This window comes from Ixodes scapularis, unplaced genomic scaffold (assembly GCF_016920785.2).
Source record: "Ixodes scapularis isolate PalLabHiFi unplaced genomic scaffold, ASM1692078v2 PGA_scaffold3__209_contigs__length_174095766, whole genome shotgun sequence".
Taxonomy (NCBI): Eukaryota; Metazoa; Arthropoda; class Arachnida; order Ixodida; family Ixodidae; genus Ixodes; species Ixodes scapularis.
Genome location: NW_024609868.1, coordinates 43,373,076 through 43,401,055, shown reverse-complemented (window position 1 = coordinate 43,401,055; position 27,980 = coordinate 43,373,076). Strand labels below are relative to the sequence as shown.

The window sequence follows — 27,980 nt, the reverse complement described above, 5'->3', positions numbered from 1 at the left end:
GCAATACGACCGGAGAGCAGCAATACTTTAATCGCTACATGCCAGAAAGTCGCCTAGGCAAAAATTATGGCTACAAGAAGACACAAGTTTAAGGCATTGCCAAGACGCTTGGATAATCTGTCAGTCAGGAAAACGTTATGGCAGACTGAGCAAAGCACAGACAAGGGTCGATATTCATTTTATCTTTGCCTCTGTGTGTTTTCCTGAATATGGTGAATTTTCTGGATTTACCTTGACGACCCTGTATTTTTGCAGTATACCACCTCACCACTCTCTCTCGTATATTTGACTGAATAATTACAATAATAATAATGTTATACTGTTCATGTTGACTCATGAAAGCCATGGCTGCCTCAGCGAGGTGGGTAGCTTTTTCGAGGCTACTCAGAAATTAGATAGCAAAGCAATCACTAAAGATATTGCAATGTCGGCTAGTACAGCTTGATATGCTGCACGAGAAATAAGATTGGATTACTAATTACATTTGCTTTTATAACGTTGATAAGACCTAAAATGGATCAAGTTCACTTGTAATGCAATACCCACCTCCCAAATAGTGCTGCTTATCCTCCTCAAGACCTCAATGATGTCATCTGCTGCAAACGACAGGTAGCCCGGGCCAGAGCTGTTATACGACTGCTTGGCCTTTGCAATGGCTGAAATAAAATAAAAACAACCTGAGCTTTCTATGAAGTTTCGGAGCGTTCACACGCCAACTACACTTTGAAACCCTTTTATTTTACCTTTCACTCAGCCCTTGACACACTGGATAAAGAATGCTCTAAATGCACAAAGAATAGTACGGGACCGTTAGAAACTCGTGGCGGCAGTGTAATAGGCGCCACTTCTCCCTAGCAGAGCAGCGCACAAAGTCAAAAGTATACTCCGTCTAGGCAGATTAGTAAATGTATGTTCGAGAAAGTTCGAGCAGCACCACTTTTGGTTACACTTTTACTTGCTCTACAAAGTAAAGAAAATGAAAGACGTTTACAATTCTCTGTGATGCGAAACTATAACGCAGCTCTCAAGGAGGAGGAGAGGAAGGTACAGAGGGAACGGTATGCCCCTCCTCCTCTCAAGTACCCTCCTTCTCCTCTTTCCTGCTCCTCATCTTCCCTGCCCCTTCTCCTCCTCTCCTCCTGCCCCTGAATTTGTTCATGGGTGACGTGACACAAAGTCATACATGATGAATGAAACCTGAGACTGTGGTTTGAAAAACGGAAACTCGTGAAGGAGGAAGTAAAGGGACAGACAACGTCTCAACGAAGTTATGGCATCATTTTCCCCGCTAAACTTACCGGGGAAACTGAAATGGTGTAGAGGTCCCGTGACATTCATTTTCCTACCAATTTTAGCGGGGAAGTTTCCCTGTTAAATTTAGCGGAAAATTTTTCCCGTGAAATTTAGCGGGAAGATTTCCCTGCTAACTTTAGTGGGGAAACGTCCCATAATGCAACGCGCGGTTACGCTGACGGCGACGACGACGCCACTCAACCTGGAAATGGGCGCCTAAGCTGTGCTCTAAAATGGCCCCTCAGTAGTCACAAAAGTGTATCAAAGACTCTGTTGCCCCCGATGGTCCACGAACACAGCAATTTGTTCCCAGAAAGTCTAGATTAGCAGTCCCCGACACTCCATGTACTCGTACAAAGGAGCCCTTGCAAATTTACCAAGGTTAACACCAACATGTGCTGCCATGCTACATCATTCCATCTCCCTCCCTCCCTCCCTCCCTCCCTCCCTCCCTCCCTCCCTCCCTCCCTCCCTCCCTCCCTCCCTCCCCTCCTTTCCCTCCCCTCCCCCTTCCCCCCCCCCCCCAAATATTCAATGTTTGTGCTTACATAGAGCAAGGTCGGTCTGCCTTCAAGGTGCGGCAACACTGGTTTACGCCGTAGACGAGAAATTTAGCCGGTGCAGCATCTCCGCTGGCCCGGGGCCTTTAATGTGCATCACGCAGTAGTGACATACGACCGCACGACAGCAAAATGCTCATCTGGATTAAAATGGCCAGGGGTGGCAGTGGAACCCAGGATCCCCGGGTTCTGCAGCGTGGGCTTTCACTCCATATGCTCTGAGCAGTGGTGCACCAACACGCTTGGCTGCCAATCTCGCACCGCACGATTTCGACAGATGCCAAATATCTCCCTGCACGATTGGAGAACGATTCCTTCAAACGAGTGAAAGCGGTGGGCAGCAACTCACAGATGGAGAAACGGATTCCGTTGGTGCCGGGGTCCGGGTACAACCTCAGGGGCGTTTGCGGTTCATCCGTGGACGACTGTGACCCCATGTGGGAGCCGGGCCGAGGAGGCAAGCTGGGAGCTCCGCACGACCGCACGGTTGCCAGGCAGGTCTTGTGCACTCCCGTGCCGCACACTGTGCGATCCAAGGAGAGCAGCATCCTTCCAATTGGATGTTGAACAACGACTTTGAGTACAGTGCCTGGAACGCGTCTCCAACCGGTGCGCTTAGAGCGTACTAAAAAAGTGATCCCTCGATTTTTGTCCGATGGCGTTACTGAAGTGTCACAACGTTATAGACCGCGATCCCGGTAATGTTGCAGAAGCGCTGGAAGATGTGGTGGATGCCTGCTCCGCTGCTGGTCGCTCTACGGCTTTACAGCGTGCGGGAGCTTTGGCAGCCGGGAGATGGGACGCCATGACGATGGCGACACTTGCATTCTCTTGTGCCTTTTTTTTTCTTTTCCAAAAAAATTTTTACACTTAACTGCCAGGATCGCGACGACCAACGGCGCGATGCTCTGGCTTTTGCGATGCAATTTGTTGCCACTTTGGGACCACTTTCGGTGCCTGAGTGGAATAGGACACTAAACACACCAGTCGAGGGCACGTTCCAGGCACCATACTTCGGGCACTAGGGTAGCGGGCACAAAGCTTTTACAGGAGGCAAAGATATGTCAGAGTTTCGCGAGAGTCCACTCACCCTTCGTTATCTGTAACCACACGTCACTGGTGCTCACCCCCTCCTGATCGCTTTTTGTTGCCCATCCTTTTCACAAACATCTTTCATGTTTGTTTGGGTACTCGAGCAAATATGGTATTGTCAACTTTGGGTCAGTTTAGCACTCCCGGTATTGCGACAACTTGGGTTACAGCGTTCCATCTCTCCTCAGGGGTCCTTGTCGAGGCACAAGTTTCCGTCTTTCGTTTAAATCGTCGTTGAAAGTTGAAAGATTTGTATATAAATGCCTTGTCCCCAAGTGTTTTATTCTTTCTCGTTTTTTTTGTTTTTTTTCGTGAGTGAACATAATGTTGTTTTAGCCCAAAAGTTGCATGTCGTTAATTTCAATCGGCAAAAATGCGTTCGTGTGGCTAGGCTCAATGCAAAACTTACTTTTACTAACTCGTGACACCAACGAAAAATCACGGTGCCAGAACAAAAGTATGAACTTACCTGAGCATATGTAACCCTGGTAGAAAATTCCTCTGAAAAGAATTAAGCTGAGAGTCAGTAAATCGAGACACGCAGAGTTTTTTTATGGACCGTTTTTGCACACTCCATTAGGCCCCAGATTTTCTGTGACAATGCCACGATGACGGTTGCCATGTATACATGGGTCAGAGGGTCTTACAAAACCAAGTAGCTAACAAATACTAGTTTCGACGAGCCAAAGCCAACTCACGGCAAGAGCTTGTTGCAGTCAGAACAGTATGTTGGGACCTTGAATGTATGCATTGCAAACTGGTGGTCCGTGTCCTTGGCGATGGAAGGATTGATGTTGTCCCTTAAAAACAAAGGAAGGCAACCAGATAAATTTCAAATGCCTTTCCTTGGCCAGTGCAGTAGACCCAGTAGCCCCTCTGACACTACTCAGCTGACCAGGCCAATGGCATCATAATTTTAATGTGAAAGCATTAACTGCCCCATAAAGCGAAACAACGTCATCAGTTCTGAAGCCGCGCCAAACGGCACCTTCCCCTGTCCCAATGGAGCGAAGCTTGTCGTCTGTAGCAGAAATCTGATAGATAGGCCCCCATTGGCTGGCCCGTGTCATCCAGGACCTAGGCTCCCGTTGGCTCTCGCACAGCATAGTTAAAAAAAAACGCCACCAGAGAAGCCTTTTCCATGGCGGCGCAGCACAAGCAGCGGCCCAATGACCAGTAAGAGGTGTGGCGGTGCGGGCCTGGCCGCACAGCCCACTCGGGCAAACAGGCTGCCCGGCCAAGCTCAGCGCGGCGCGGCCACTTTACGAGCGCGCGCTCGGCCGCCGGCCGCTACCTCGGCAGTTGCGAAACGCGGTTGTCTGCGCCACTACACTGCAGATGAACTATGAGAGAGGGAGAACGACATTCATGCTTTCGCATTCACAACTCATAAGAAGAGCTTAGGTGTCCTCGGACCTTTTTTAAGAATATTAGGAAATCCTTTGACCTGAAGTTTGTGCAGAATGTATAGCACTACAACACTGCATTGAAAGGGACATTTAGGTTTCAAAACTTACATTGCTTTTTCAATGGCCTCAATCCACTTCTTCTTCATCTCTTCTGTCTTGGCATACATCGTGTAGGCCGTCTTTTTTTCAATATGTACCAAGAACCAGTAATACTGAAAAGAGACAGGTGAATCACTTGAGCATACCTAGTATCTGCCAAATATTCTCTGGAACTTGGACAACTATTGTTGAAGTGCTAACTTCCCTTCCCTCCTGCCCTCCCCCTCACAGTCCTTTAATTCTCACAGTAATCCTCATCGCCTCCTAATGACAATAACATTTATGCCATTTGTTACTTGCCAGCAGCTAGGACAACCGTCAGATCTCCCATTCCCCAAACATGTTTGTCCCCTGTACAGGCTGCACAAAGAGTTATATTTGACTCATCAAGTTATAATATGACATAACTTAGCAGCTTGGTCACGGGTGACCTGAAAATTGTTTTACAGCAGGATTAAACATTTGTTTTTCTTTTTTTCTCTGCACCTAGCTGCAAACTGGAGAAGGAATGTTTGCAGGGAACAAGATAAGCACAATAGGCACAAAAGCGGCATTTGGGGACTCAGTCAGTAGTCCCTGCCTGTATCCAACCAACTCGCCTGTGCTTCTTGTAGAAGGGGAAATTGTCAATCGCAAGCCAACCTTTCAATGGAAACGCAGCTTACGGGGTGCTAGATAGGCTGAACCCCACCACTAGTCGAAATACTAATATCAGTTTATCTAATGATGCATATTTTGTCATCTAGTCTACAAAGTCACGGTTTTAAGCATAGGAGTCGCTAAATTTGAGTCACTTCAGAGTAAGTACACTTCAGGCATCTTTGCGCCTAAAATAAAGGTTGCCAGTTATCTGAAGCTTTAAATGAGATTGCTGGAGAACGCCCTTCCATCCTCAGGGATGCCAGAACCGGGGGAAAGGCAAGGGAGGTGTCAGATCCCCCCCCCCCCAAGTATTCTAATGGGGGAGACGGCTAGGCCCCCCCATAAGAATGCTCAGAAGGGAGACGCGAAGCGTTCGTCACGTCATGCCAGGCCAAGCACATAGCCAGGATTTTGAATTGGGGGGGGGGGGGGGGGGGGCCACCAATGACAAAATGCTGTATGAGGGGGAGGGAGAAGAAGCCCCAGCAAAATGGACGATTTTGGGGAGAAGGGGAGGGGGGCGTGCCCCAGGGTCCCTCCTGGCTACATGCTTGCGCCAAGCGCTCGTCACACGACAGTAGTGAAAGTAAAAAAGGAACCTGCAAGGATAGTGAATAAAACTCAAATAAAAAGACGAAAAAAAAAAAAAATTGGCTTTAGTCTTTCAGTTTTTTTCCCTGGGAGAAAGGTATATATAAACATATACTTCCGGCGTCACTGTCCATTTTCCAGAAATCTTGAAACACTCCACGACGGAGAGGAAAACAATATCACCCGAGGTTTCCAACACCCTATCTAAGGTTCAGGAAGTCGCAGTTTCTAATCGTAACAATCACAAATTGCACCCACTCTGCACTAAGCACCAAAATGGCAGCATTCACAAAAAAATCATGGAATGAAGTGCTCGTAGCCTTAGCTTATTTACCCCCTTACCAGCCACGTAGCCAGGGGGGGGGCCCATGGGGCCTGGGCCTGGGCCTCCCCCCGAAATCTTCCATTTTGCTGGGACCTTTTCTCCCCCCTCCCCCTGATACAGCAATTTGTCATGGGCAGGCCCCCCTTCCAAACTGAAATTCTGGCTACATGCTTGCCCCATACTCCCAGACGATACTCACACGAGTCGCCATCCTCGAGTTGACAGGGGCATTTTCGAGTCTGTAGTCGCAGAGGGCAAGGGAGGACTTGTAGATGTACTGCTCTCCCTGGGGAATTGCGGAAACGAAAAGTTGCACAAAGTGTAGGACAACGTCAAAGCACCCACGGGACAAGGCCAACAACGGGCATTCCAACAGGGAAAGCAGAAGCAGGGACTACGTGTGAGCTGCAACCACAGACGGACATGCGAGTGGGTACAAGGATGGAAGATATATGCAGAAGGTAACGATGACACCGCGAAAGACAGCATATTTCATAGGATTTCAGATAGGATTCCAGACAAGTTTTATCTTCACCGCTTCATGTATTGCTAAGTGAGAAAGCTTTCAGGTTAGGAGCCTTGACAGAGCTGAAATCTGAGGTAATAGAGCAGTCAACACAATTCAAGTTATATTCGCTGCAATATACGCCGACAGTTGTGACATTTAATAACAAACTGCTCATAATCAAAACAAAGTTCACTGATGGAATAAGACTTGACATGCACATAAGCTTAAAGGGGTCATGAAACGATTTTTCAACATTTGCGTTCTTAGCTTTCCTCCTCAACTCACAAATCGCGCATTGTACCATACAGTTCAAGAAGATGGAAAGGAGGGACTCCCCACTCGGACCCTCGTTTGTGTACCAGAACACTGCCATTCTCCTCCTAGAAGATTAGCCTGTCGCTCGAAACTCGGACAAAAGTTGCATTCCCCACTCCTTTCATCCCAAAGTTGAAAGTGCTGTGGAAGCTACGTGCTCGTTGGGCCAGCGACCCACGCGCAGAGAATGAGGTCAGGTGATGAAAGGGAGGCGGCTGATTGGTCTGGCAAGCATATAGCTTCCACTGCACTGTCAGCTGAGGGGTGAAGGGAATAAGTGAGGTTCGGTGTCATGCGATTGGGCCGGGTGACGCGCTTTGGGTACTGTGGATGTATCACAGTGAAAAGGCAGAGAGCTTTCGAAGGGAAGGAGGTACAAAATAATCCACTGTGTTTTCAAATTTTCGTACCAAAAATCAAGCTTTTGATTGTTTACCTTCTTTCTTCTGGACCACTAAACAATATGCTATTAGTAAAATTTGAATCTAAATTCATTTATCCCAGCTGAAAATTCGTTTCATGGGCCCTCTAAGAAAGTGCACATACTTTTTAAGTAGCTAGGTCTTACACAAACAGACAAATCTACACGTAAAAAGAAAAATGGAAATCAACATGAAATGTTTTGTTGAATATGTGCAGACAAAGATTGGCAGAACTTTAACCAGGAGCCCGACAATTATTTTCAATTTAGACCCAACTCCTGGCATTTTCCACGTAAATACTGAAGAATTACTATGTAATTTAGACTTAAGAAATGATACTAATCGCATCTTAGAGCATGTACATTCAGGAAGACAGAGAGGGCTCCAAAGCCTAAACCTAATGTGCATACATGTTCTATATTCAAAGCTAATATATATTATTATTCCCTGCTTCTTCTGCAAAGATCTTTCTAATTATAACGATGCAATTTTTCCCTTTTTCGAATCCTTTGGGATTGGGCCCAATCACACCAATAAATGCCCATGTTCAATTAACAAAGTACACACAAACCTAGAATGCCAACTCCAGAGGCAAAAAAATTTAAAAAAAAAAGTGACGAAAACCAGAATTTATATTTAGAAACTGAGATATGTGCAAGACCGAAAACTGGGCCCTCGGATGTAAAACTATGAATTAGCAGTACGCTATGCCAAAAAAACGTAAAGCAGTTATACGCAACATTTCTTAATTGCAACAACATCTAACAAACATGCTCCTTCCTTCTACAACTGGAGAATGTTTCTTTTAAAAAGTGACTTCCCAGAATAATACATAGTCAATTACTCTATTTCCAGTCTTCTCTTTTTTTTTTTTTTGCATGCATGCATAAAGAAAGTCTATTAAGTCTATGCCATTGCTGTAATACATTTTCTGCATTGCAGGCATGACCATCAGATCAATGAAAAATAGATAGCTAAGCTGCTGCATGTGCAACAAAAAATTTTGTCAAAGGTGATTGCAGTTGATGTGGCTAAAGACAATATAAATACATTATTAAAAATAAATTAAATTTCACATACAACTGCCATTTGACTACTCAGAAAATCTGAATCTAGATGTATACAATGAATGATGGTACATTTCAACGAAAGCATGCATTTAAACGAAAGCCACATGCCAATGCCACCACACCATTTTTTTGTGCAATTTTTTGGGCACAACGTAAAACACTTGCACAAACACCGAGGATAGAGAAGGGATTACCCCGAAAAGTTTATCCATGATCTGAGAAGGCAGCGGAGATTAGGAGCAGAAAAAAAGACAAACAGAAATTGGTTAATAAGAAGGAGGCCAAATCTCCACAAAAGTCTGTGGTCTGCATTCTACATCAAGACTGGCCATAATCCTCAAAAAGAACTAATATACTCCAAAGTAGTATGCTTATGCACTTTATTATCAATCAACAACTATTGTCTTGGCAGAGACTTCATCAGCCAGATGAGGCCCTATCAAATTACCATAGTTCTTTTAAACTGAGGTAACACCCTGAAGAATTGCACAGGTACGAGCAGACCCAACAGCGTCTTGCCCTCAACGATGCTTGAACTGCACGAGCGAGCAAAAAACTTGGCTGTGACGCTGAAAGTCAGAAGCTCCTGTAGCTTTTGCTATGCCCACAAGTGAAACTGAGTATGGTGCATACTGGTAACGTAATATTCTAATTGTGAACATGCAATCCGCGACTCCCCCTCTCTCCCAAAAGGTTTTGAGAGGACGGAAACTAAATAGCATAGATGAATTAAAGAATCACAAAAACCTTAAGTGAACTGGTTTCCATTTAATGCATTGTGTACCATAAGTAACTTGTATAGAAATTTCTAGTACTTTACATACTTTAATTTAGAAAAACACATTTACTCACTTTTGTAGACTTGCACATGAGCATCATCCGGTCGAAAATGAAGATATACCTATAAGAGGGATGAAGCAGGTTTTGAGGAACTTTAGTACTTTTTGTTTTATTTCACTACACAAATTAAACAAATAGTGACAAAATTCAACTGTAAAAATGCTTACCTATTTTTTATTTTGTTATTGTCATCGTGAGACTTTATCTTCAGCTCCCCGTCCTTTAATAATCTGCCATAGTCCTTCAGCTCCATGTTCTGAGGCTAGGAAAAACATTTCAACGAATATTTGTATCCTTGAAGACACTTTAATGTTGCACATCACCACCGAGTGTACGGCTTTAATTAGTCAATTGCACGAACTACAAGTTCAACAAATATTTTGTTAAGTATATAATTAGGGTTCCGTATTTTTGGATAAATCCGAAAAACTCCAAAAACATCCGCCGGGAGAATTTTTGTCAATTCAGATTTATCCAATAAATTCTAAATTTCAATGTACCAATGAAAAAAAAAAAAGTGTTTTACAAGTAAGCTTGGTCCCCGCAGAGGGTCAATGGTCCTGAGAATATGCCACCCCAGTTTTCTTTCAAATTTCAGACCATTGACAGAAGGGATCTTCCAGCATATCTTGACCAGGTTCATTCAGGACAACAGGTGATTGCACTTTTGGGTCACGAAAAAAGATACTGTTCTGGTTTCCAGTTTGAGCCACACTATTTATGCTTAGAGGAAGGAAGGGTTGTGTTTTTGTAACAGTGAAAGCTATGAATGAATGAATTTGGAGTTTTCTGGCGCAGCAGCAACATAGGCCATAGTGCGCCAAGTGTGAAAGCTATGAGCCATATAGATTTCATAAAAGGGGGAACAGGGTGTGGGCAGTTGAAGCTTCTATGCTACAACCTTTACCACTTTACCCCGCACAGCTGCAGGGTAGGTTGATGGATAGGATGGGATAAATACTAAGTTACCAGTGACTACTTTCAGGAGATTATTGATTTTAGGCTTTTGCTGTCAACTCTTGTCGGGACATATTAGTATTGCTAGTGGCAATGGTGCCAACGCTCAACCCAGCTGAGCCAAAATTAATTGATACAAGCGAATTCTTTTGAATATAGCACACCTTTACACCATCATATTATTTATTTTTAGTTTTGAAAACTGGAAAATACTAAAATTAAGCTCCGAATTTCAGAGAATGGTGAACACGGAATTCCATATATAATGCTCCTCCTGAGAAGCTGTGTGCAGTTATGCAGCCTACGTTGAAATGCCAAATTTTTCGAAGGTGGCAATGTATGTTTACTTACGTTGAGATTGTAGCATCGCCATTCTCTTTGTTCATGTTTTTTGTTTATCGCAGTTCTCATTTAATTCCTGTCGATAACTTTTTTTCCTGTCAACAATTTTATAAACACATGGATACGTAGCTAAGTATGCATACAATCATGCCAATTTCCTCTAAGAGATTCCTGTTACTGGAAAAATTAACTAGATCAGTATAGTGCCTGCTTAGGTAAACAAAATATGTTTGCAGCAATGAGTCAGTGTATGCTCCATCACACTCACCAGATCAACATCAGTAATGCTAGCCTGTATGTCGGCAATGATCTGCAACGTCTCATTGTCCCTTTTCACTTCGTTGATGTAATGAGCCAGGTCCTGCAAGTCATGTCAAGCTCGGTTAAACTCTCCTTTCTAAATCAAGGAGCACTAGAACAGATTCCAAGTTTGGGCTTAGTTATAAAAAAATAAAGATAGAAAATTTACCAACTTTAAGCATCCATAGAATGAAGTAGTTTCGAATTGCTTTCCTATGAAATAGTACAAGCAAAGATGCATAGCACCCCTTACCAGCATAGACTTCAGCGCCTTCTCTAGACCGTGGTAGTCCTCATGCGTCTCTGTCGTGTTCTTCATGAGTTCCTAGTACATAAAGAAAAATCGTCTTAGCAGGGAGCGTTGGCTGCAAGTTGGGGAGATGCCGACCAGGACGTACCTTGAGTAATAGGTGGTACTTCAAGACCCTTTGCATAGGAACTGAAAGCAGGTCCCTTAGTTTGAATTTGCCATCATTAGCCTTTTGCTGGCAATTCTGGAAAAGAACAGGATGGCTTCACTTAACAATTTCTGTGCAACTCACCCCTGAAATGCTTATCTGGAAGGGTGGTCACTACAAATGTTCCTGTAGCAATCGATCAATGCATTACAGCTGATTAGTGTTGAGTGAATATTCAAATAGCAGTTTCGAATAATATGCTATTCGATATTCGCATCATATTTTTCTAAGTGTTGATTGCGGCAGGTTAGCCCCGTTGAGCATGCTTCTTGCCATGGACCGGTGCACTGCGGAGAAGCAACACCTATGGAGCTCGCTTTTGCGGGTGTAACTTCTCCCCAGTGCACCGGTGCTTGGGAACAAGCACACTCAATGGGGCTAAAATGGCAGGATCAACAAGTACTAATTTTGCAGGCGCGTGCCTAGGACGGAAGCACACTTTCAAAGCTGGATAGTAGAGGCATGTGCCTGATGTACTTGAAAAAAGAAAACAAAAACTTTGTGAATGTTGAGATCTACATTGCAGTAAAAATTTCAAAATGAAACTGGCTATTTTGCATGAGTATATGTCAGGCAGAGATGCCCTGAAAACCTGCATTGATAATTCCTGACTGAAGAGAGGGTATTTGTATATAGCAAGAATATTTATATATCCCCTCAATTAGGTATGGTTGGGCATCTCAAAGGTTTAATTTTATGTCCTATGCGTCGTCTACCTGCCAACCAAATGTAGGCATTGAATGTTCATCGGCCACATTCAATATAGCTAAATTGAAATTAATTTAGCTTAGAAATGGAAACATGAAAGCTTGAAAACAACCTTCAGGAGTTCAGCTAGGGTTTTTATTTAAGTATGGTGCAGTAGTAAAAGTCTTCGAGAAACTATTCAATATTCGATTAGAAAATATTCGGCCAAAACATCTCTTCACTTTGAACTCAAAATCTACTATCCGCACACAACTACCGTTTACTTTAAAAAAACTTGAGAGTTGTTAACACTGCTTTTTAAATGCAACTAACATGTCCACATCAAGAAAAATAGCTTCAGTAACAGATGCACTAGTGTACTGGTAGTTAACTACCATATAGTTAATCAATGTGGAAAAACAAAATAAGGTAAAACATCCTAGGAAATTCAACCTTCAAGAAAATTAAGCTTCTTCCGCAGCTACGGCTAGTGCAAAAGGGAAGCCCTGCGTTCTGTGTCTTCTAAGAAGTGTCTGATTTGTGAAAAGAAATAGCTAAAGAAACAGTCATGTAAACCCACAAATTGCATTGGTTGTTCCACAAAACGTTGCCATCTTTTCCATGGTTGAAATCATGAAACAAGTTAAAGCTAAAAATGGGAAAGAATGTGTCCGTGCTGCTTGGTGCATCCCAGGGGTCTGTGTCCAGATTTTTTTAGAACTCTCAGGTTGTGCTTTGTCTGTGGCCGCGAGTTTTCTGACCTTGCGCAGGCTTGATGCATCGAAGAGAGTGGTAGACACGGTATAAGGCGAGGAGTTTTGAAAGAACCAATTGGGTTTCCCTTCAAGATGCATGTTTTGTGTTTGTGCCCATATTTCTGTACCACACTCAAGTTGCAAGATACTGTAAACAACTTAATTTTCGCGAATCGCCTACAATTCGCGAAAAATAAGTCCCGCAAACAATTCTGGTAAAACGTGAATATGTGGGAACCCCAATTGAGATCCGACTGCGTCGCTAAAATTAGAACCCGCGAATTATTCAAATACTCCAGCTTTGACCTAAATTGCGAAATATTGAGCCTCCGAAAAATAAGTCGTTTACAGTGTGCACCATTTCATCGGCACACCCACCATCTCACAGAGAAAGTATGTGACACGTGTGCTCATTGTTTCAGGTAGAAGGCAAGAAATGAACAACTTGGGATGCAAAGCGATAGAAACAAGGGCACCACCCATGAGATACCTTTGCTATACTGTACCATAGATGGAGATAGAAAAAGTGTGGTACTAACAAGCACACACTGGTTGACAAGCTGTTTCTTAGTGCACAGCTCGTCGATCTGCTCCTGCGCCTTTGGGAGGTTGGAGCAGTAATCCCCATAGACAATGAACTTGTCCTTCCAACGCAGGAAGCAGTCGCTGATGCGCATTTGCTGCTGCTGAGGAACCAGGCACGCCTTGTGCAGGTCCGCATGGAATCCGGCATGCGTGTCTGCTAGCTCCTGCAGTCCGAATCACATAGGCATGGTGTTTAGAACGGTTGATGGAACAAAAAAGAGAACAGTCCAGGAGCTTGGAAAAAGCAAGCATTCCAGGGAAACTTGAATTTGAGGTAAGAATGAAGTCCAGTTGGCAACCAATTAATTACTTAAAATAGTAATTAATCATATGTCATGTTTTATTTTCTGCTGAAACTTCAGATTTTGATGGCCAGGCAGTGCTAGGCTGGCTCAGTTTTCAGGTGGGCACAGCGGTGTTAAACCAGTGGGAGGTTTGTTTACATTACTTTTCATTTCAGTAAAATGACAGCAATGAAGGAAGAGAAGGAAGTTGTAACCAACTGTGGGTCATAAAGATGAAATTTTCGTTTATATTGTGTAAAACCCCTAATCTTTGCGAGCCCCCAATTTTCATGACGTCTGTAAATTCTAAAATCTTCTATATATGACAGCACACAAAATTCCTATCACAAGTAAAAAAACATTGAGGTTAGTTATAACTTGCATTCTTCAGGTTAAAAAACAAAACAAAAAAGTGAAAGCCGTTTACAACTCCCTGTAACGCCGAATTGGAGTGCAGCTCTTGAAGAGGAGGAGGAGTGAAGGGTACTGAGGGGAGGGTGGACCCCTCCTCCTTCTCCTTCTCCTCCCCTTTTTCTTTAATATGCTTGGGGGGGGGGGGGGTCACCTGACCTCGGGGGGAGGGGGGGGTCACGTGACCCCGGGGGGGGGGGGGGGGGGGGGGGGGGGGTCACGTGACCTTGGGGAGGGGGGCCACGTGACCTTGGGAGGGGTCATGTGACCTAAGGGGTCACGTGACCTTGGGAGGGATCACGTGACCTGGGGGTCACGTGACCTTGGGAGGGGTCACGTGATCTTGGGAGGGGTCACGTGATCTTGGGGTGACTTTGGTTACGCTGACGGCGACGGCGACGCCGCTCAAGCCAGAAACGGGCGCCTAAGAGCTGCGCTCTAAAAAACTTGAGTTGCAGCTGCAAATGTTTTTTTTTTATACACTTAAGCACATTACTGCACACAACAAAGTTAGAAACCCAAGATAACCATGGGAAGCTGACCTTTATGTGCTTGAAGATGACTTCATTTTCTTCTGGTGTTAAGACATCTTTCAAAGGGCGCATAAAATCCTGCAGGCAGAAGAAAAACAAATAATGACAAGGCATTCTACCAGCGTTATGCCAGCACCTACTCTTATTATCCCACCTCCCAAAAGCATTCAATTCATTGCACCTGGCCACTTTATTTTTTGCCTCAACAATTATGAAGCACAATTACTTTTATGCTAAAAATACCACTGTCACTTTTAATAGTTCCATTAGGTGAGTGTGGCATATGACAAGCTCAGTGAAACTACGCTGCTCATCGCACAGCAAGAAGGTGCCAAAAGGATGCGACATTACTGGTGCTTTCAAAGCTACAGACCTGTCTAGTATTAATTAGAAAAATGCAACACCTATGGGAACACCACTCTCTTTTAAATTCAAGGTACTTACTCTGGTAATCATGTTGAGTGCCTCAATGTAATTTTTCTCGGTTTCTATGAGCTCTTTAATGCAATAGTCCCGCTTTTCTAGTGGAGCTGCAGGGGTTGTAGGAACCTGCAGACAGAAGCAGGGGTTTAGTAGCCACAAAAAATGGCCAAAGTTGATGCAACATAAAATGCCATAGACATGCGATAGGATTTCACACATGTCTCCCATTTAAATAAAAATTATTTAAACGATGTTTAGCCTATCTACTGCAAGTTTGATTACATCTACAATGTTTACACTAATTACATAAACAAATTTTTGCCATAAATTTGTGAGAAATACACTAAAGCATAAGAGTTTGAAACCCCACTCAAGTAACAATAGATATCATGCAAACAAACAACATTAAAGGAATTAATGCATGCAAAAAGGCCCAGCGCTCATTAACCTTGTACTTACCACAAAGCAAAAGTGTATAAGCACCATGGCAATTAAAAGTACTCCATGCTGTAGGCAGTTAAAAACCCTGTCCGTTTCACAAGCCTATACTAAATTTTCTGCACAAAAAAGAGCTTGAGGTACAAGGATGCTGGTATGTGTTGTACTTCCACAAAAGTAAAAAAAAAAAATATATGTTGGGTGAGATGGACTTTAGGTGAACTACATTAGAAACAATGTACTTTTTCAGTAGTGCTTCTCGGCATACTCTACGGCACTGTTGGTGCAAACATGACAACGGCGCTCTTTTGAATTTTACTTTGAAGGGCTGCTGGCAGGTAGTAAATTTTACCGCTCCAGTTAGAGTTCCAAATTAGCACTTTTTACTGCGCCAGTAGCTTTTGTGACAGCCCTTCAGTTCTACTGCTTGAGTCCCACTCTGGAGTGACGAACTGAAACGACCGACACCGACAAGCCTCAATCGTGCATAGAAGGGTATCTTTGGCAGGCTTGCGGTCACTCGTGCTCACTTCACGAGCTCGGAGAGACTGCAAGCCTGTCAAAGATACCTTCACGTGCATGATGCATGAGCTTGACGCTTGTCAGTGTCGGTTGCTTCTGTTTGTCACTCTAGTGGGACTCGGACATAATAAACATGTAGCAAAAAGCGGCGACGGTTTGTTTGCGCCAAGGAGGTTAGATTAAGACTTCTGGAGTGGCGGTCTCCTGCACTCTCCCATGTGACCGGGTGAAGCCAGTCTTGCCGGTCGGCGGCCATCTTACTAAAGGCGAAACGAAACGGCGCTCGAAGCGGCAGTAGCAGTGCACCGTTGCTCCTGGGGCAGCGCATTAAAAAAAAAAAAAAACTTTTTTTTTTTTATTTGTTTTAGAGGACTCAAAAGCCGCTTAAGGCTTGTTTTCTACCTTTAGTAAAATCTGATTTCTACCTTTAGTAAGATGGCGGTTTTTAGGTCGCTGTTTTTGGCGTCAGCTCCGCAGTGCCACTGCCACTCCAGAAGTCTTAAAATATAACCTCCTTGGTTTGCGTTAAGTACCCACTTATTCCTACCAAATATGTAATTACTAGTTAAACAAAAATCAATCCAGTTAACATTTTGTCAAGTATATTTAGCAAGGAAAGCTAAAGCAACTCGGCATTTAATACAAGACACAAAGGCTCACTGGCTGCATTAGGAGTTTAAGCCATTTATCCCAGAGTAAATCTGAAGCATGACCTGGAAGTTAAATACTGTAAACAACTTAATTTTTGTGAGCACCTAATCTACACGAATTTAGCTGCTCGAATAATATTGCAAAAAATAGAACCCGCAAATATGTTTCCCTATGGCAACAAATACATGGCATTTGCTAAATTACGTGCCCGCGAAATATTGAGCCCGCAAAAATGACGTACTTTACAGTACTGTACTTTTGTACTTGGCAGTAAGATTGAAGTGCTTGAAGCATACATGGAGAGCCACTTAACCCTTTGAGTGCGGGACTTTTTCCCACATGTCGAACACAAAGTTTGGTCCAATGCAGAAAACCCGAGGTATTATTATGAAGTACATTTATTTATCGCAGACACACTGATCCATAGGCCCAAAGTTAATTGATGTCTGCATGTCTCCAATTTATGATATTTTTCTTAAATCACACTTTTTGAAACGGTACCATGCAAAGTGGCACCCCAGCATTGCACCATGGGGGTCCCCCTTTCCAAGCAGTTTTAACCAATATTTCTTTTTTATTTTAAACAATCTTTTTTGTTTAGTTTATTAATAAATTAGTTTATTAGTATAAATTTTTAGGTCTCAATGTTTGCCATAAAGCGAGAAGTTGAACAACGAAGAAGCAAACTGAGATAGAAGCCTCCAAAACAAAACTTTTCATGTGCCATCAACAGGTGTTCTCAACGACACGAAACGTCGCTTTACATGTAAAAAATAAAATCGACAGTCCAGTTGGAGGGGGTATGGAGCAAACTGAAATCTGCGTGGGACCGTGCCCGAGTACATTTGGGCGTGGCACTCAAAGGGTTGAAGAGCAGAGTACTTTCTAGAGTATTATGCGCCAGACGTTCATGAGCCAGTAGCGATTGTATTTCAGAATTAAACGCGTCTTTTCATTCAATCGATTTCTCTAGAGTGATTTTCAGTGCTGGCAACTGGCCACGCCCTGTCGGACAAGAATGCTGTGAACGCGGCTTACGTACCGGTATTCTTCGAAACGCACACAGGTCCTCGTAGATGTCCTCATCGTCATGGTTGACCGTCTCGTACTCATACTCGCCGAACTCGCCAAATGCCTCGTTGCTGACATGCACAAGACATGCAGGCCTCAGCACAACACAGTTCACGAGACAATGCAAGCACGAAAAAATACATGAAAGAAGCAGACACGAGGCGACAATGCCACTAACTGGGGAGGGGACACAGCCCTGGAGTATGCCATGCACTGCTCAGGAGATTCGTCTTATGCACAACCAAAGCAATTCCTTGACGCCCAATCATTTCTGATGCCCGTGGAGTTTGACCATGCAACAACTCGACCGTAATGCATCGATAGACTCTATTTCTGGGAATCTTGTGCAGCATAGTTCATTTTATGCTATGAACAAAAGCCACTGCATGTGACTCCATTACTTCAGAAAGTGGATCGAATCAGCACTGAAAGTGAACAGGGACACCCAATGGAAAACAAAGAGCAAGTCATGCCCTACAAGCATTTGTACAATGCAAACAAGCAAACAAATGTACTGGAATCAGCGTAACAAAAACAAATCAGGAGCTCACTATCATGCCAACATGAATACAGCTGTAAGGCTCAAACAACAAACACAGCTTTACACACTGATGGAGAACAGCACACTGTCCTTAAAGAATAGCATAGACGACAAAACAAAAAAAACCAAGACCAACATACAGGCACAACAGTAAACACAAGCTACAGGAGGTAGCAATGCTTCTAGAAGCAGCTTCATCTACACAGACATGCAGCCCAGCACAGCACAGCATTCAAATCAGTGCAAATGCTTACCCATTATTCTTCCTACGGAAAGTGGCTAACCAGGTCTACTAAGGTTTACACAACACTCCATTAGCTTGAAAAACCAACTGTCCATTGCTCCCCCCCCCCCCCCCCCTAAAATTTTATCTCTAATAATTTCAATTAATACTATTTTCAAATGAACTTGGCAGTTGGCACCTCAAAACAGCTTTGATGTTTTGAGGTTTCTTTAGTCAAATGTTCTGCAGTTTCTTTAGGCAATCCTGTATGTTCTGTGGCTTCTTTAGTCACCTAAAACCTGACAATTTTCTGAAATAAAGAAACCAAATCTGGCTTTGAAAAACGTTTTCACAAGGTCAAAAGGACAGGTGATTATTCAAGAGAACTTAGTTTGTGACAAGGACACAACACAGTTCTTGGCCTATAAAAGAAACGGGTGAACGCTGGGCCTTTTGCGAGGTAATACTCCCACACGCGTAAAGCATGCATGCACCCAGTAATGCAATCGCCCGAATACCTCGTTCACCCGGAGGGTGACGTAGCACAGGTCTTCGTAAACGTCCTCCTCACGGGTTCGCCGTGGTGTGACCGGGAAATCGAAGGCCACCATCGTATCATCGTTGTGACTGCAAATCGGCACTCTTCAACACTCTGTATGCTTCCGGCTTAGAATAGTGTTGCACATCAAGAGCAAAGCAATATTTGATTCCTTTATACAAAAAGATTATGCACATACAGAGCCCTCATAAGTCTGGTTATTTAGCATGAACACTGAGGAAAGTTCGATCTTTCCATTTCCTGGAATCATACATCCAATACGAATCCTCTAATCAAGCACTATGAGGAAGTGCTGTATTGTATAGGTAAATTAGGGTTGATTACAACAGATCATTTGAACACCAAGAAGCATGCTGGGTTTGTAAGGGAACATGCTTGCCTGTCTGCACGAAAAAATTTTTAAGGAAATTACTAAGACAATGCTAAGACGCATATGCAAAGTGACATTTGGTGAAAACTTTAGCTTTCAAAAATTAATGCTGCAGACGCCAGCATGTGCAGAACGATAAGTACAAACCTGCATGCTGTTTGGTGTTCCTACTGTTTAGCAATTGCTCTATTACTACTGTGCTATATGTAAGAATATGGATATGATCAGAATTATCTGAGATGGAAAAGCTTCCAAAGCTAATGCATAAGAGTAAAATCTGATTAAAGACAGATCTCAAAAGCAGGTTGTAGAATTTGTCTTACTTTGGATCACCAGGTTGCCCACAAGGTCAACTTAGTCACATCAAGCTAAAACCAGACATGTATGACAAAATGTCCAACAGATTGTAAGACGTGCCGGAAAGATGGCAGAATCCAACATGGTGCCAATCAATCTTGGCAACATGCACATATGGTGCTGTGATCGGCCGAGTTGCAGCTGAGCACTTATTTCTGAACACACACACGCATGTTGATACCCATTAACAAGAAAAACTTGATTGCATATCACAAAACAGTGAAACAAAACAAACAGAACTGCACATGGAAACATGGAAACCATAAAATTTAGAGGAAAATATACCCAACAAAAGCAGAGGACAACAAATAAACAGAATGAATTTTTGGGATGCAACAAAAAAAAAGCCTATTAAATCTCCTGGGCAGTGCATTCAGAAAGAAATATTATTAAGTAGAATAAATTTCAACGAAGATGCAATTAAGCAGTTGTTGGCATGTCACCCTACAGTTGACAGTGAAGAGCAAAATAAATTTTATTTATCGCAATGTTTTATTCAAAACAAGAAATGAAGCAGAGAACAATTTGTGTAACAAAATGAGTCTTGTATAATATTCAGCTCTGTTCAAACCTATCGCAAACCGGCAATGCAGTTTGGCACTACATGTTGCGCCATCTAGCGGCTGCAAAAAGCACTGGGTAGGCCAGGACGGCCCGGGTCGCGGGGACTGCGGGCAGGCACATCTAGAAACCATGTCTGAACGTGGCATTTTGGATTAGCGCGAGCCTTTTTGGGAACCATTTTCCGTAAAAGTCCCAGCTTCACGTCTCTATGATCTTGCCTACTCCTAGAGTTCCCCCCCAAAATAAACATCGCAACTGAAAGACTGCCACAGTTGCGAAGTGACTGAAGCGTAAACTTTACAGCTTCCCTTTGCGATCTTGGGAAGCGACACGGCGACAAAAGTGGATTACTATAGTGCGACGCATCAAGTAAGTGGATTTTACATTAATTGTTGAAGTGAACGAAAATAGATGTACAGGCTTGGAAAGTGGTCTGACGAACTCGTTTTGCTGACTACTCGGCAAAATAACATATTTATACAAGTTGTTTTACGACTGACTTAGACAGCCACATAGGGAAATACAGTAGGAACAATTGGGCAGATTGTTGCTTCGCTGCAACATCAAAAATCAGGCGATCAGGCCTTCAAGCAAGAGGCCCGTCAGACCGTTCCGACACTCGTAGTTCTACGCGTGCATAGCACTTCGGCAACTGCCTTCGCAACCAAAACCTTCCAAACCTGGGAGTTCTCAAATAGTGAATTTTCGTAGCATATAAAGTTTTATTGGCTTCGGCAGCAAAAATTTAATGCTAAGTCTGGTGACAAAGGTGACGATGTGCAGAAAACAGGATGCAAAAGTTTTTCTTTAGAAAAAGTTAATGCAAAGCGTAAATATCCTTCTCACAGATACACTTTGTTGACTGTCACCTTTTTACACCGGGCTTGCATATCACATTTCAGCTGCAGTGCAATGTGCGTACTGTTCTCTAGCATGCAGAGTTTGGTTCTTATTACCCACATTTTATTCTAGTGGTGAAGACAACTCAGACTGGTGTCCAAACGACAACTCTAGAATATGATCCAAAGATTTCGACCTATCAATTCTCGCAATGTTCTTAAAACCCCATGAAGGAACCAGGGACATGGTGCACACGCCATGGGGACTGCTGAAATCAGGGTCGCCGCCATTCGCCACGGCCCGAGGGGCAGACTGGCCGCCCCATTAACAGACACGCCTCCGCATGTGGCGCTGAATGCAGCACTCTTGTAGCACTGCCTAGCCATTGCCGGCTAGCTGTAGAAACTAGACCAGTATACTCAGTTTCATGTTTAATGTACAACGAATGCCAAAGATGCTGCCTCAATCATGTGGCTTGATCTTCAGGTTCATTTGAAAGTGTTCTTGTGCAAATGAGACACCACATGGAGACATGTGCTCGCACCAGCACTTTTGCGAGCATTGTACATTAAGTATGAAATGAAGTATAGAGCTAGAATACCACAATCAAAACCAAGGAGAAAACCCAAATGGTGTAAGGGCTGCACAAAGTCGACTTATATCAGAACTGGAATCCAAAGATAGTGTTCACTTCTACAAGGCTTTGCAAAAACAACAGCTAATGTACCATTCAGTGCATTACTTTTATGCACCATCTGTTCCCTTCGTAAAATTGCTGCCTTGACGTAAGAAGGATGAACAAATAGAGGATGCCAAAGTTCAGGCATTTTATGTAAACCACATTCCAAAACTAGCAATTTTGCAAGACACAACAAAGTGTACTTAATTCCTAACTTAAGACAAAAAAAAAATGTTTGGAGTGTTTAGCAAGTCTTTGCCCATCTTCGCTTAGATTACAGTTCTTTTTTGAACAGGTGGTGGAAAAGGGTCAGGCTTGGATTAAAAACAGCAAGTCCCATTACCCCCAAGGAATATGCTTTGCATATTCCTGTTTATTTCGTTTACATATTCCAGCAACAGCAAAGGTCACAGGAAGCGACCAGAAATTTGTGTCGTCCGTCGAAATGTCCTCGGGATACAGTTTTAAGGAACACAATAAAGAAAACTAATTACAGGCACAGCGTGCTTCCGATGGAACTATTTTTGTACAGCCATGGGTGACCGGAGAAAAATAAAATATACAAAATTAATAGAGATTAAGCTTCGCATTGAACCAATACTTCTATAAAAAAAACTGTGCAAAAAAGATCATGGCCAAGGTGAACGACAGTATTCTTTATTGCCAGAAGCCACGAAGAACCTTTCGAGAATAACAATGGGCAAAAATGAGGACTTCGGAGATATGAAGTTCAGTTGAAACGACGTAATGAAATTGAAGCATGCAAACGAGATAATGACGGTGAGTTGCCGCGATGTTTGACGATGTTTTAAACATTTACCTTGATACATAATACAGAACATTTAAGAAAAGATCGGTTAAGAAAAAAAAAAGCAACAATAAACACGAAAACGGGGGAAAGTGGAAGCTGCGGCATATGTTGAAAAAGGAAATAGAATGAAGAAACTTTAACGAAGATACAATAAAAAATACTTCTCTAAAAAAAAAAGGAACCGGGAAATTGACACGAAAGGCGACTGGCCCATAAAGCGCCGGAGAGAAACGATAACTAACGGGAGACACGCCGAGCCTTTTCGCGTCTGCTAGACGCTTGCTAGCGTAAGAAGTCGTGCTGAGCGTCGACTTCAACGCGAGGTCGGTCCCTTGCCCTTGCGCACGCAGGGCGGCATGCAGTTGGCAGCCTGATCACCATACCGGCGATGGTACCAGCACTCCTTCAGCTGCTGCGGCTGCGAGTTTCCGCGCGACGAAGCGGTCGCGGGGCTCGTGCTGCTCGGCGACTTGGAACGAGCGCGGCGTCGCGGACCCACCGACGAAATGGCCAGCGTCTCGAGCATGTCGACCAGCTTGGACAGCTTCGAAACCTGGCTGCGGAGACGCTGCACTTCGGTCGAGACGTCCGGACCGACAGTTCCCAAGGTGGAACTCGTGGCTGCCACCTCGGCGATCTTGTCCGCGAGCTGCGCGAGGACGTCGAGGCTCATGTCCTCGGCAGAGCCGAGGACTCCCCTGACGGTGGGTGACAAGCGACGGAGGAAGGCCTCGCGCAGCAGAGGATCGTTCACGGACCGCGTTCGGGAACCCAGGAGCTGTCGGAGGCGTCGTAGGAGGTCCGAAGGGGTGCACTCGGAGAGTTCCTCGGTGGAGAGGACGTCTTGGAGCCGGCGTTGTTCCAAGGAAGGCGCCCTCTGAATGAGGCGTTGCTTGAGCGTTTCGAATGCGCGCTCCGCAGGCGGGTCCACGACCAAGTCGCGGACTTCGGCGGCCACGTCCGAAGAGATGCACGAGACGACGTGGTAGAACATGGTCTTCTCGCCCGTGATGGCCTTGGCGGCGAACTGGGCTTCGGCCACGGCGAACCAGAGCTCGGGATCCGACGGCCAGAAGGGCGGCAGGGCGAGGCTCCGGCTGACGGGGCTAGCGGCGGCGACGGTACGAGCTGTCGGGGCGTCTCGACGATCCATTCTGTTGCTTGAGGTTCGCGACGAGTCGAGGAGACAGCGGTGAGATCTCGGAGTTCCGATCAGAGATCGTGAGCGACTTGCGGGTTCCTGGCGCGTTCGAGGACGCCGAAGCAAGAGCGGCCAACTCGGGCTTGTGTGGCGGGAGCTGAGAGGCTGGTGCGTCTCGTGCAGGCTCGAGTGTTGGCGCACGGGGGCAAGTGCAAGACCCGTGGGGCACGCGGGCACGCGCTGTTGAGACTCCTTTGCTTAAAACGCGCAGAAATGCGCCATAAACAACAAACACAAATCTCCAGTGTCACGGCGATCACGGTCCTCGGGTTTGAAACTCAACCGCCTTGCTCCTGATTGGCCGGGCCCAACTGGCCAATCCGGCGTTTGCATTCGCCTTGCGTTTCGTCGCCTTTGTTTTTTCGTGGGGTTGTCAGGGTCTCAGGGTTGTCTGGTGCTACGAGTTTTCAAACACGAGTTGTTCTCCGCGTTTTTTTGTATGGTCGTGTAGTTTTTCTTTCGTCTAATTTCAGCGCGCAAACGCCCTACGCACAGTTGCGTTTGAGATCGTTGCGGCTGCGAGAAACCAGGGGCGCTTTGCATGAACAGCGTCTCAGCAGAGGCTGGGGGGAAGAGAGCACAGCAAATACTGGGACGCGCGAGCAGCTTGAGGCGCGGTTTGAGTCCAGCAGCCCCAACTGCCCCAACCTCGTTGAGCAGCCCTCAAGTTTTCAGCAGCGCTCCAGGTGAGCAAAATAAAATATTTGGCTCGCGTTTCGAACCTGCGTAAATCACGCTTCCCCCCACTATAGTTCTTTACACTCCGTTCCATTCGAAGTACCAGCGTAACAGGAGCTACAAGACCGAGCTCCGTCCCCCCAAAGCACGCGCGCTCGTGCAGTGCGAGCATCTTTTGGGGGAACATGTTCTTGCGAGTAGCTTCAGCTTCGCTATCACGTGAAGTGAAACATACGGGCTCACAGAAGCTATGAAAGAACGCAATAAAATATTAAAGCTGAATAGGACGCTGAGGCCACGAGCTGCATAATGTTTTTTTGTTTTTGTTTTTCTTTTTTTAGACGTTTTGTTATCACGCGTCTGCAGATGCTGACAGATGCTTGCATTCGAACGTGGCACGTGCAAAATCGAACGTTACAGCGCCGCCTGGATAGCGCTGCCAGCATAACATGGTCGCGTCTTGCGGACGCGCTCGCGCCCCCTGCCCGAGAGCAACGGGTCTCACCCAGTTTCAGCTGAGACGCTGTTTCCAGCAAGCCGGCCCAGAACATCCCTTATTCCTTGAATTGGATTATACGCTTCATACGAAGCACAGATGTGCCGGTGACTCGCTTTAGTTTCTGGGCGCAACACAGTCAAACGCAAATGTGCGCTGGGGCCGGAGAAAAGAAAATAACGTTTAAACACACCGGTTACAGGAAGTATTCACTGGCAGCCATAACTGTGTGCGCGACTCCTGAGCGCGTGCAGATGGCGAGCTTCCACGGTTCTTTTGGAACGTGCATTCCCCACCATCAGGATGGCCGGTCTTAACAACCTATTAATATGGGCTCGTTCTGAGCATGTGCTCTAGACAACACCCACAAATATGGCGTCCAGTGACTACTCCTTATTTAACCATAGTCACCGTCAAACTTCAAACATCGTTTTTTTTTTGTTTTTTTTTTTTGTAAAAGACGAGCGTTTTTTTTTCTTCCACCTCAAAAAAAAGAAAAAAAGCTTAGCGACCGCATTTTTTAGATTGTGATCTCGTACTGGCCATACCCGTCTAAATTTCCTCCCACTCAAAAGTAGGAAGCTTGCGCTAGACGCGGGAAAAAGAACATTTCGCGTCACGCGAAGATCTTCCCTACCTCATTTGTGACACATTGATGTGTTGAATCCCGGAGAATAGCTCACCGGAGAAAAGCTCACCGGAGAATAGCTCACCGGAGAAAAGCTCGCCGCAAAACTGGCGAATGCGGAGAAAAGCTCACTGGCAAATGAGCGTAAGCGGAGAAGAGCTCACCGATTTTTTTCTTCCGTTCATTAGGAGGCTATTGGATCATGCCTAACATATATCATTTCAATATTATTAAAATTTATCAGCTTTATAAAAAATAAAATGTCTTTTTTTTTTTTTTGTAATATTTGTTAAGCTTATCAGGTATATTGCTCCCAAACTAATAATTGCGGGCGAGTGTTTTTCTTGGTTTGCTCTCTGGGCAACGAAAGCCTAACTGAAAACTTTATGAACCTGGAGAACAGGAAAAAATTCGAAAACTTAATAGTGTCCGCCTAAAACCTAAAACAAAAGAAGAAAAGCAAAACGGTAAATGCCAAAAATCTGAAATTGCATGCGCAACAACGCGGTGCCCGAAAATCTCTATGAAGCTTTTGTTAACCTTTGAAAACACGATAGAACGGTCACTGGGATATCGAGGTTTCTTTCTCCCACAGACATGCATGTTTTCAAGCCGTTCTTGCTGGTGTTTCCACACATTGCCTTTCTGCAATAGTGCCCTTCTACGGTGACCCCCCATGACCTTCAGAGCTGCACACTGACACACTCGTGACCTACATTACAACTAGTCTTCTGTAAAGCAGCGCATTGGGCGAGTTGGCAATCGGTATACATAATGAAAACCACTCAAACGACGAAGACGGAGCGAAGACAACAAACAGGACAGGACGAAGCTATTCTCGTAACTAAAGTTTTATTACTGAAGACAGAGAGAGAGAGAGGTAGCGTGAGAGAAGCAGGGGAGGTTGTTCTAGCGGGAATGCTGAACTGGTTCCCCATGAAAAGAAGTAGAGAGAAAGAAAAGAAAGGGGGAAATAACAGAAAGAAAACAGCGCAGTCGACACTGATTATGATGAACAAACACCTATTCAATCTGTCAGGCACCATACAATCTTTGGAGCTGAAACGGTTCTCACACCGCTATTCATACTAGCTCGCAAAAAGTAAACCTCTTTATTTGACAGAGCTACCGACGGCGCACTGTCAAGCGATGGTTGTCTCTTTTACGGGTGTCCGATGATCTGATTTTATACTTGCTGCGTCATTAATACTCAGAACGGGTGATTACTAATTTCTGAAAAATTAGTAAATATGCCCAATAAACTTCAACAATATTACAAAAAAAAGAGGACAATTATTTTTAATGAAGTGACGAATTCTAATCGTGCTGAATTGCCACGTGTGACGTACAATCCGCTAAGGTAAGAAAAAAAAAAAAAATCGGTGAGCTTTTCTCCGCATTCGCTGAAAGGCCGGTGAGCTTTTCTCCGCATCTGCCGGTTTTGCGGTGAGCTTTTCTCCGGTGAGCTTTTCTCCGCCGCCCTGATGTGTTGTACGGAACGGCATTCCGATGAATGACGTCCTGGAACGCATTCCTATTAGAAGGAATGGAGGAACGCCGCCATTCTATTACAGTGCTCTATCTTACATCAGGATCCGGAACGCGTTACGTTTAATAAAAAACATTAATTTTTTTTGTCTATTAATTAGCAGTTTTACCCGAATTTAGTATGTATTTATACTTCTTTATTATCGAAGTGAGAGTCAGAGTCGAAAACAAAGAACTCAAACAAATGTGACCCGTGGCGACAGGACACTTCGTTTGATGTAGATGCATTTTTCTCGCTCGTTTAATTTTATCTACGGATTATCCAGCACATTCTTTCATTAACATACGCAAATGTAATGTTAATGTACCAACGCGTGTCAACCTCAGAAATGTAAAGGGAACGCGCAACCTTCCGATCCACCGCAACTTGTAGCGGGAACTCGTTCCAAGATTTGAGAAGGAAAGAGCTTTCGTTTTGGAGGAACGTGCAGAACACAGGTTGCATTTTCTGCACTCACGTTCAGTAGTATGCGCTACGCTTGAGCCACGCAAGCAGCATCCCAACCCTCCAAACCAATGCTGACGAACAAGACAGTTCATCTTCGTTCTTCACGCAGGCGCCACACCATTCACAACGTATAGATGTGGCTAGTGCCACTAGATAAGCTACGCTTCAGAGCAGCGACACTTGGCCATATTGTGTCTTAAAATCATGGTTGCCAGTTATCTGAAGCTTTATCTGAAACCACAGGAAACGCTCTTCCGCCCTCCAGAAATGTTTAAACAGTTCGCGACAGAGCAAAGCAGTATTACATGACCTTCATAACACCTAATCTAATGCTGAGGAAGTCGCACTTTTGAATCATGACGATCGGCATTTGCGTCTGCTCTGCATACGAGCCAAAATGGCGGCGCCCACAACAATGTCGGGGAACGGAGTGCCGATACTCTAAGCGAGGCTC

General features: G+C 44.5%; 2 protein-coding genes across 3 annotated transcripts in view; both read right to left on the bottom strand.

Moving 5' to 3' along the window:
* Positions 1-27,980, bottom strand: part of LOC8042304 (guanine nucleotide exchange factor VAV3) — a 197,558-nt gene that overhangs the window by 29,176 nt on the left and 140,402 nt on the right. Inside the window, exons 5-19 of one of the 2 annotated variants that reach the window (XM_029993177.4) lie at positions 18,866-18,974; positions 14,923-15,027; positions 14,488-14,556; positions 13,205-13,414; positions 11,164-11,259; positions 11,019-11,090; positions 10,734-10,826; positions 9,334-9,428; positions 9,179-9,227; positions 6,211-6,297; positions 4,463-4,566; positions 3,644-3,745; positions 3,415-3,446; positions 2,203-2,376; positions 547-656 (exon numbers count right to left, since the gene is read on the bottom strand). In XM_029993177.4, coding sequence (XP_029849037.3) covers positions 547-656; positions 2,203-2,376; positions 3,415-3,446; positions 3,644-3,745; positions 4,463-4,566; positions 6,211-6,297; positions 9,179-9,227; positions 9,334-9,428; positions 10,734-10,826; positions 11,019-11,090; positions 11,164-11,259; positions 13,205-13,414; positions 14,488-14,556; positions 14,923-15,027; positions 18,866-18,974 — 1,507 coding nt within the window. Of the gene's footprint in view, positions 1-546; positions 657-2,202; positions 2,377-3,414; positions 3,447-3,643; positions 3,746-4,462; positions 4,567-6,210; positions 6,298-9,178; positions 9,228-9,333; positions 9,429-10,733; positions 10,827-11,018; positions 11,091-11,163; positions 11,260-13,204; positions 13,415-14,487; positions 14,557-14,922; positions 15,028-17,554; positions 17,655-18,865; positions 18,975-27,980 lie in introns of both variants that reach the window. The other variant, XM_029993178.4, reaches the window with a different exon arrangement.
* Positions 22,353-24,074, bottom strand: LOC120843258. Its single transcript, XM_040214556.1, has one exon. The coding sequence runs from the start codon at positions 23,678-23,680 to the stop codon at positions 22,841-22,843; it is 840 nt and encodes a 279-aa protein (XP_040070490.1). The 5' UTR covers positions 23,681-24,074; the 3' UTR covers positions 22,353-22,840.

What these genes read in the sequence shown, in the direction of transcription:
- LOC120843258 (XM_040214556.1), bottom strand. Translation starts at nt 23,680, where the DNA reads ATGGATCGTCGAGACGCCCCGACAGCTCGTACCGTCGCCGCCGCTAGC.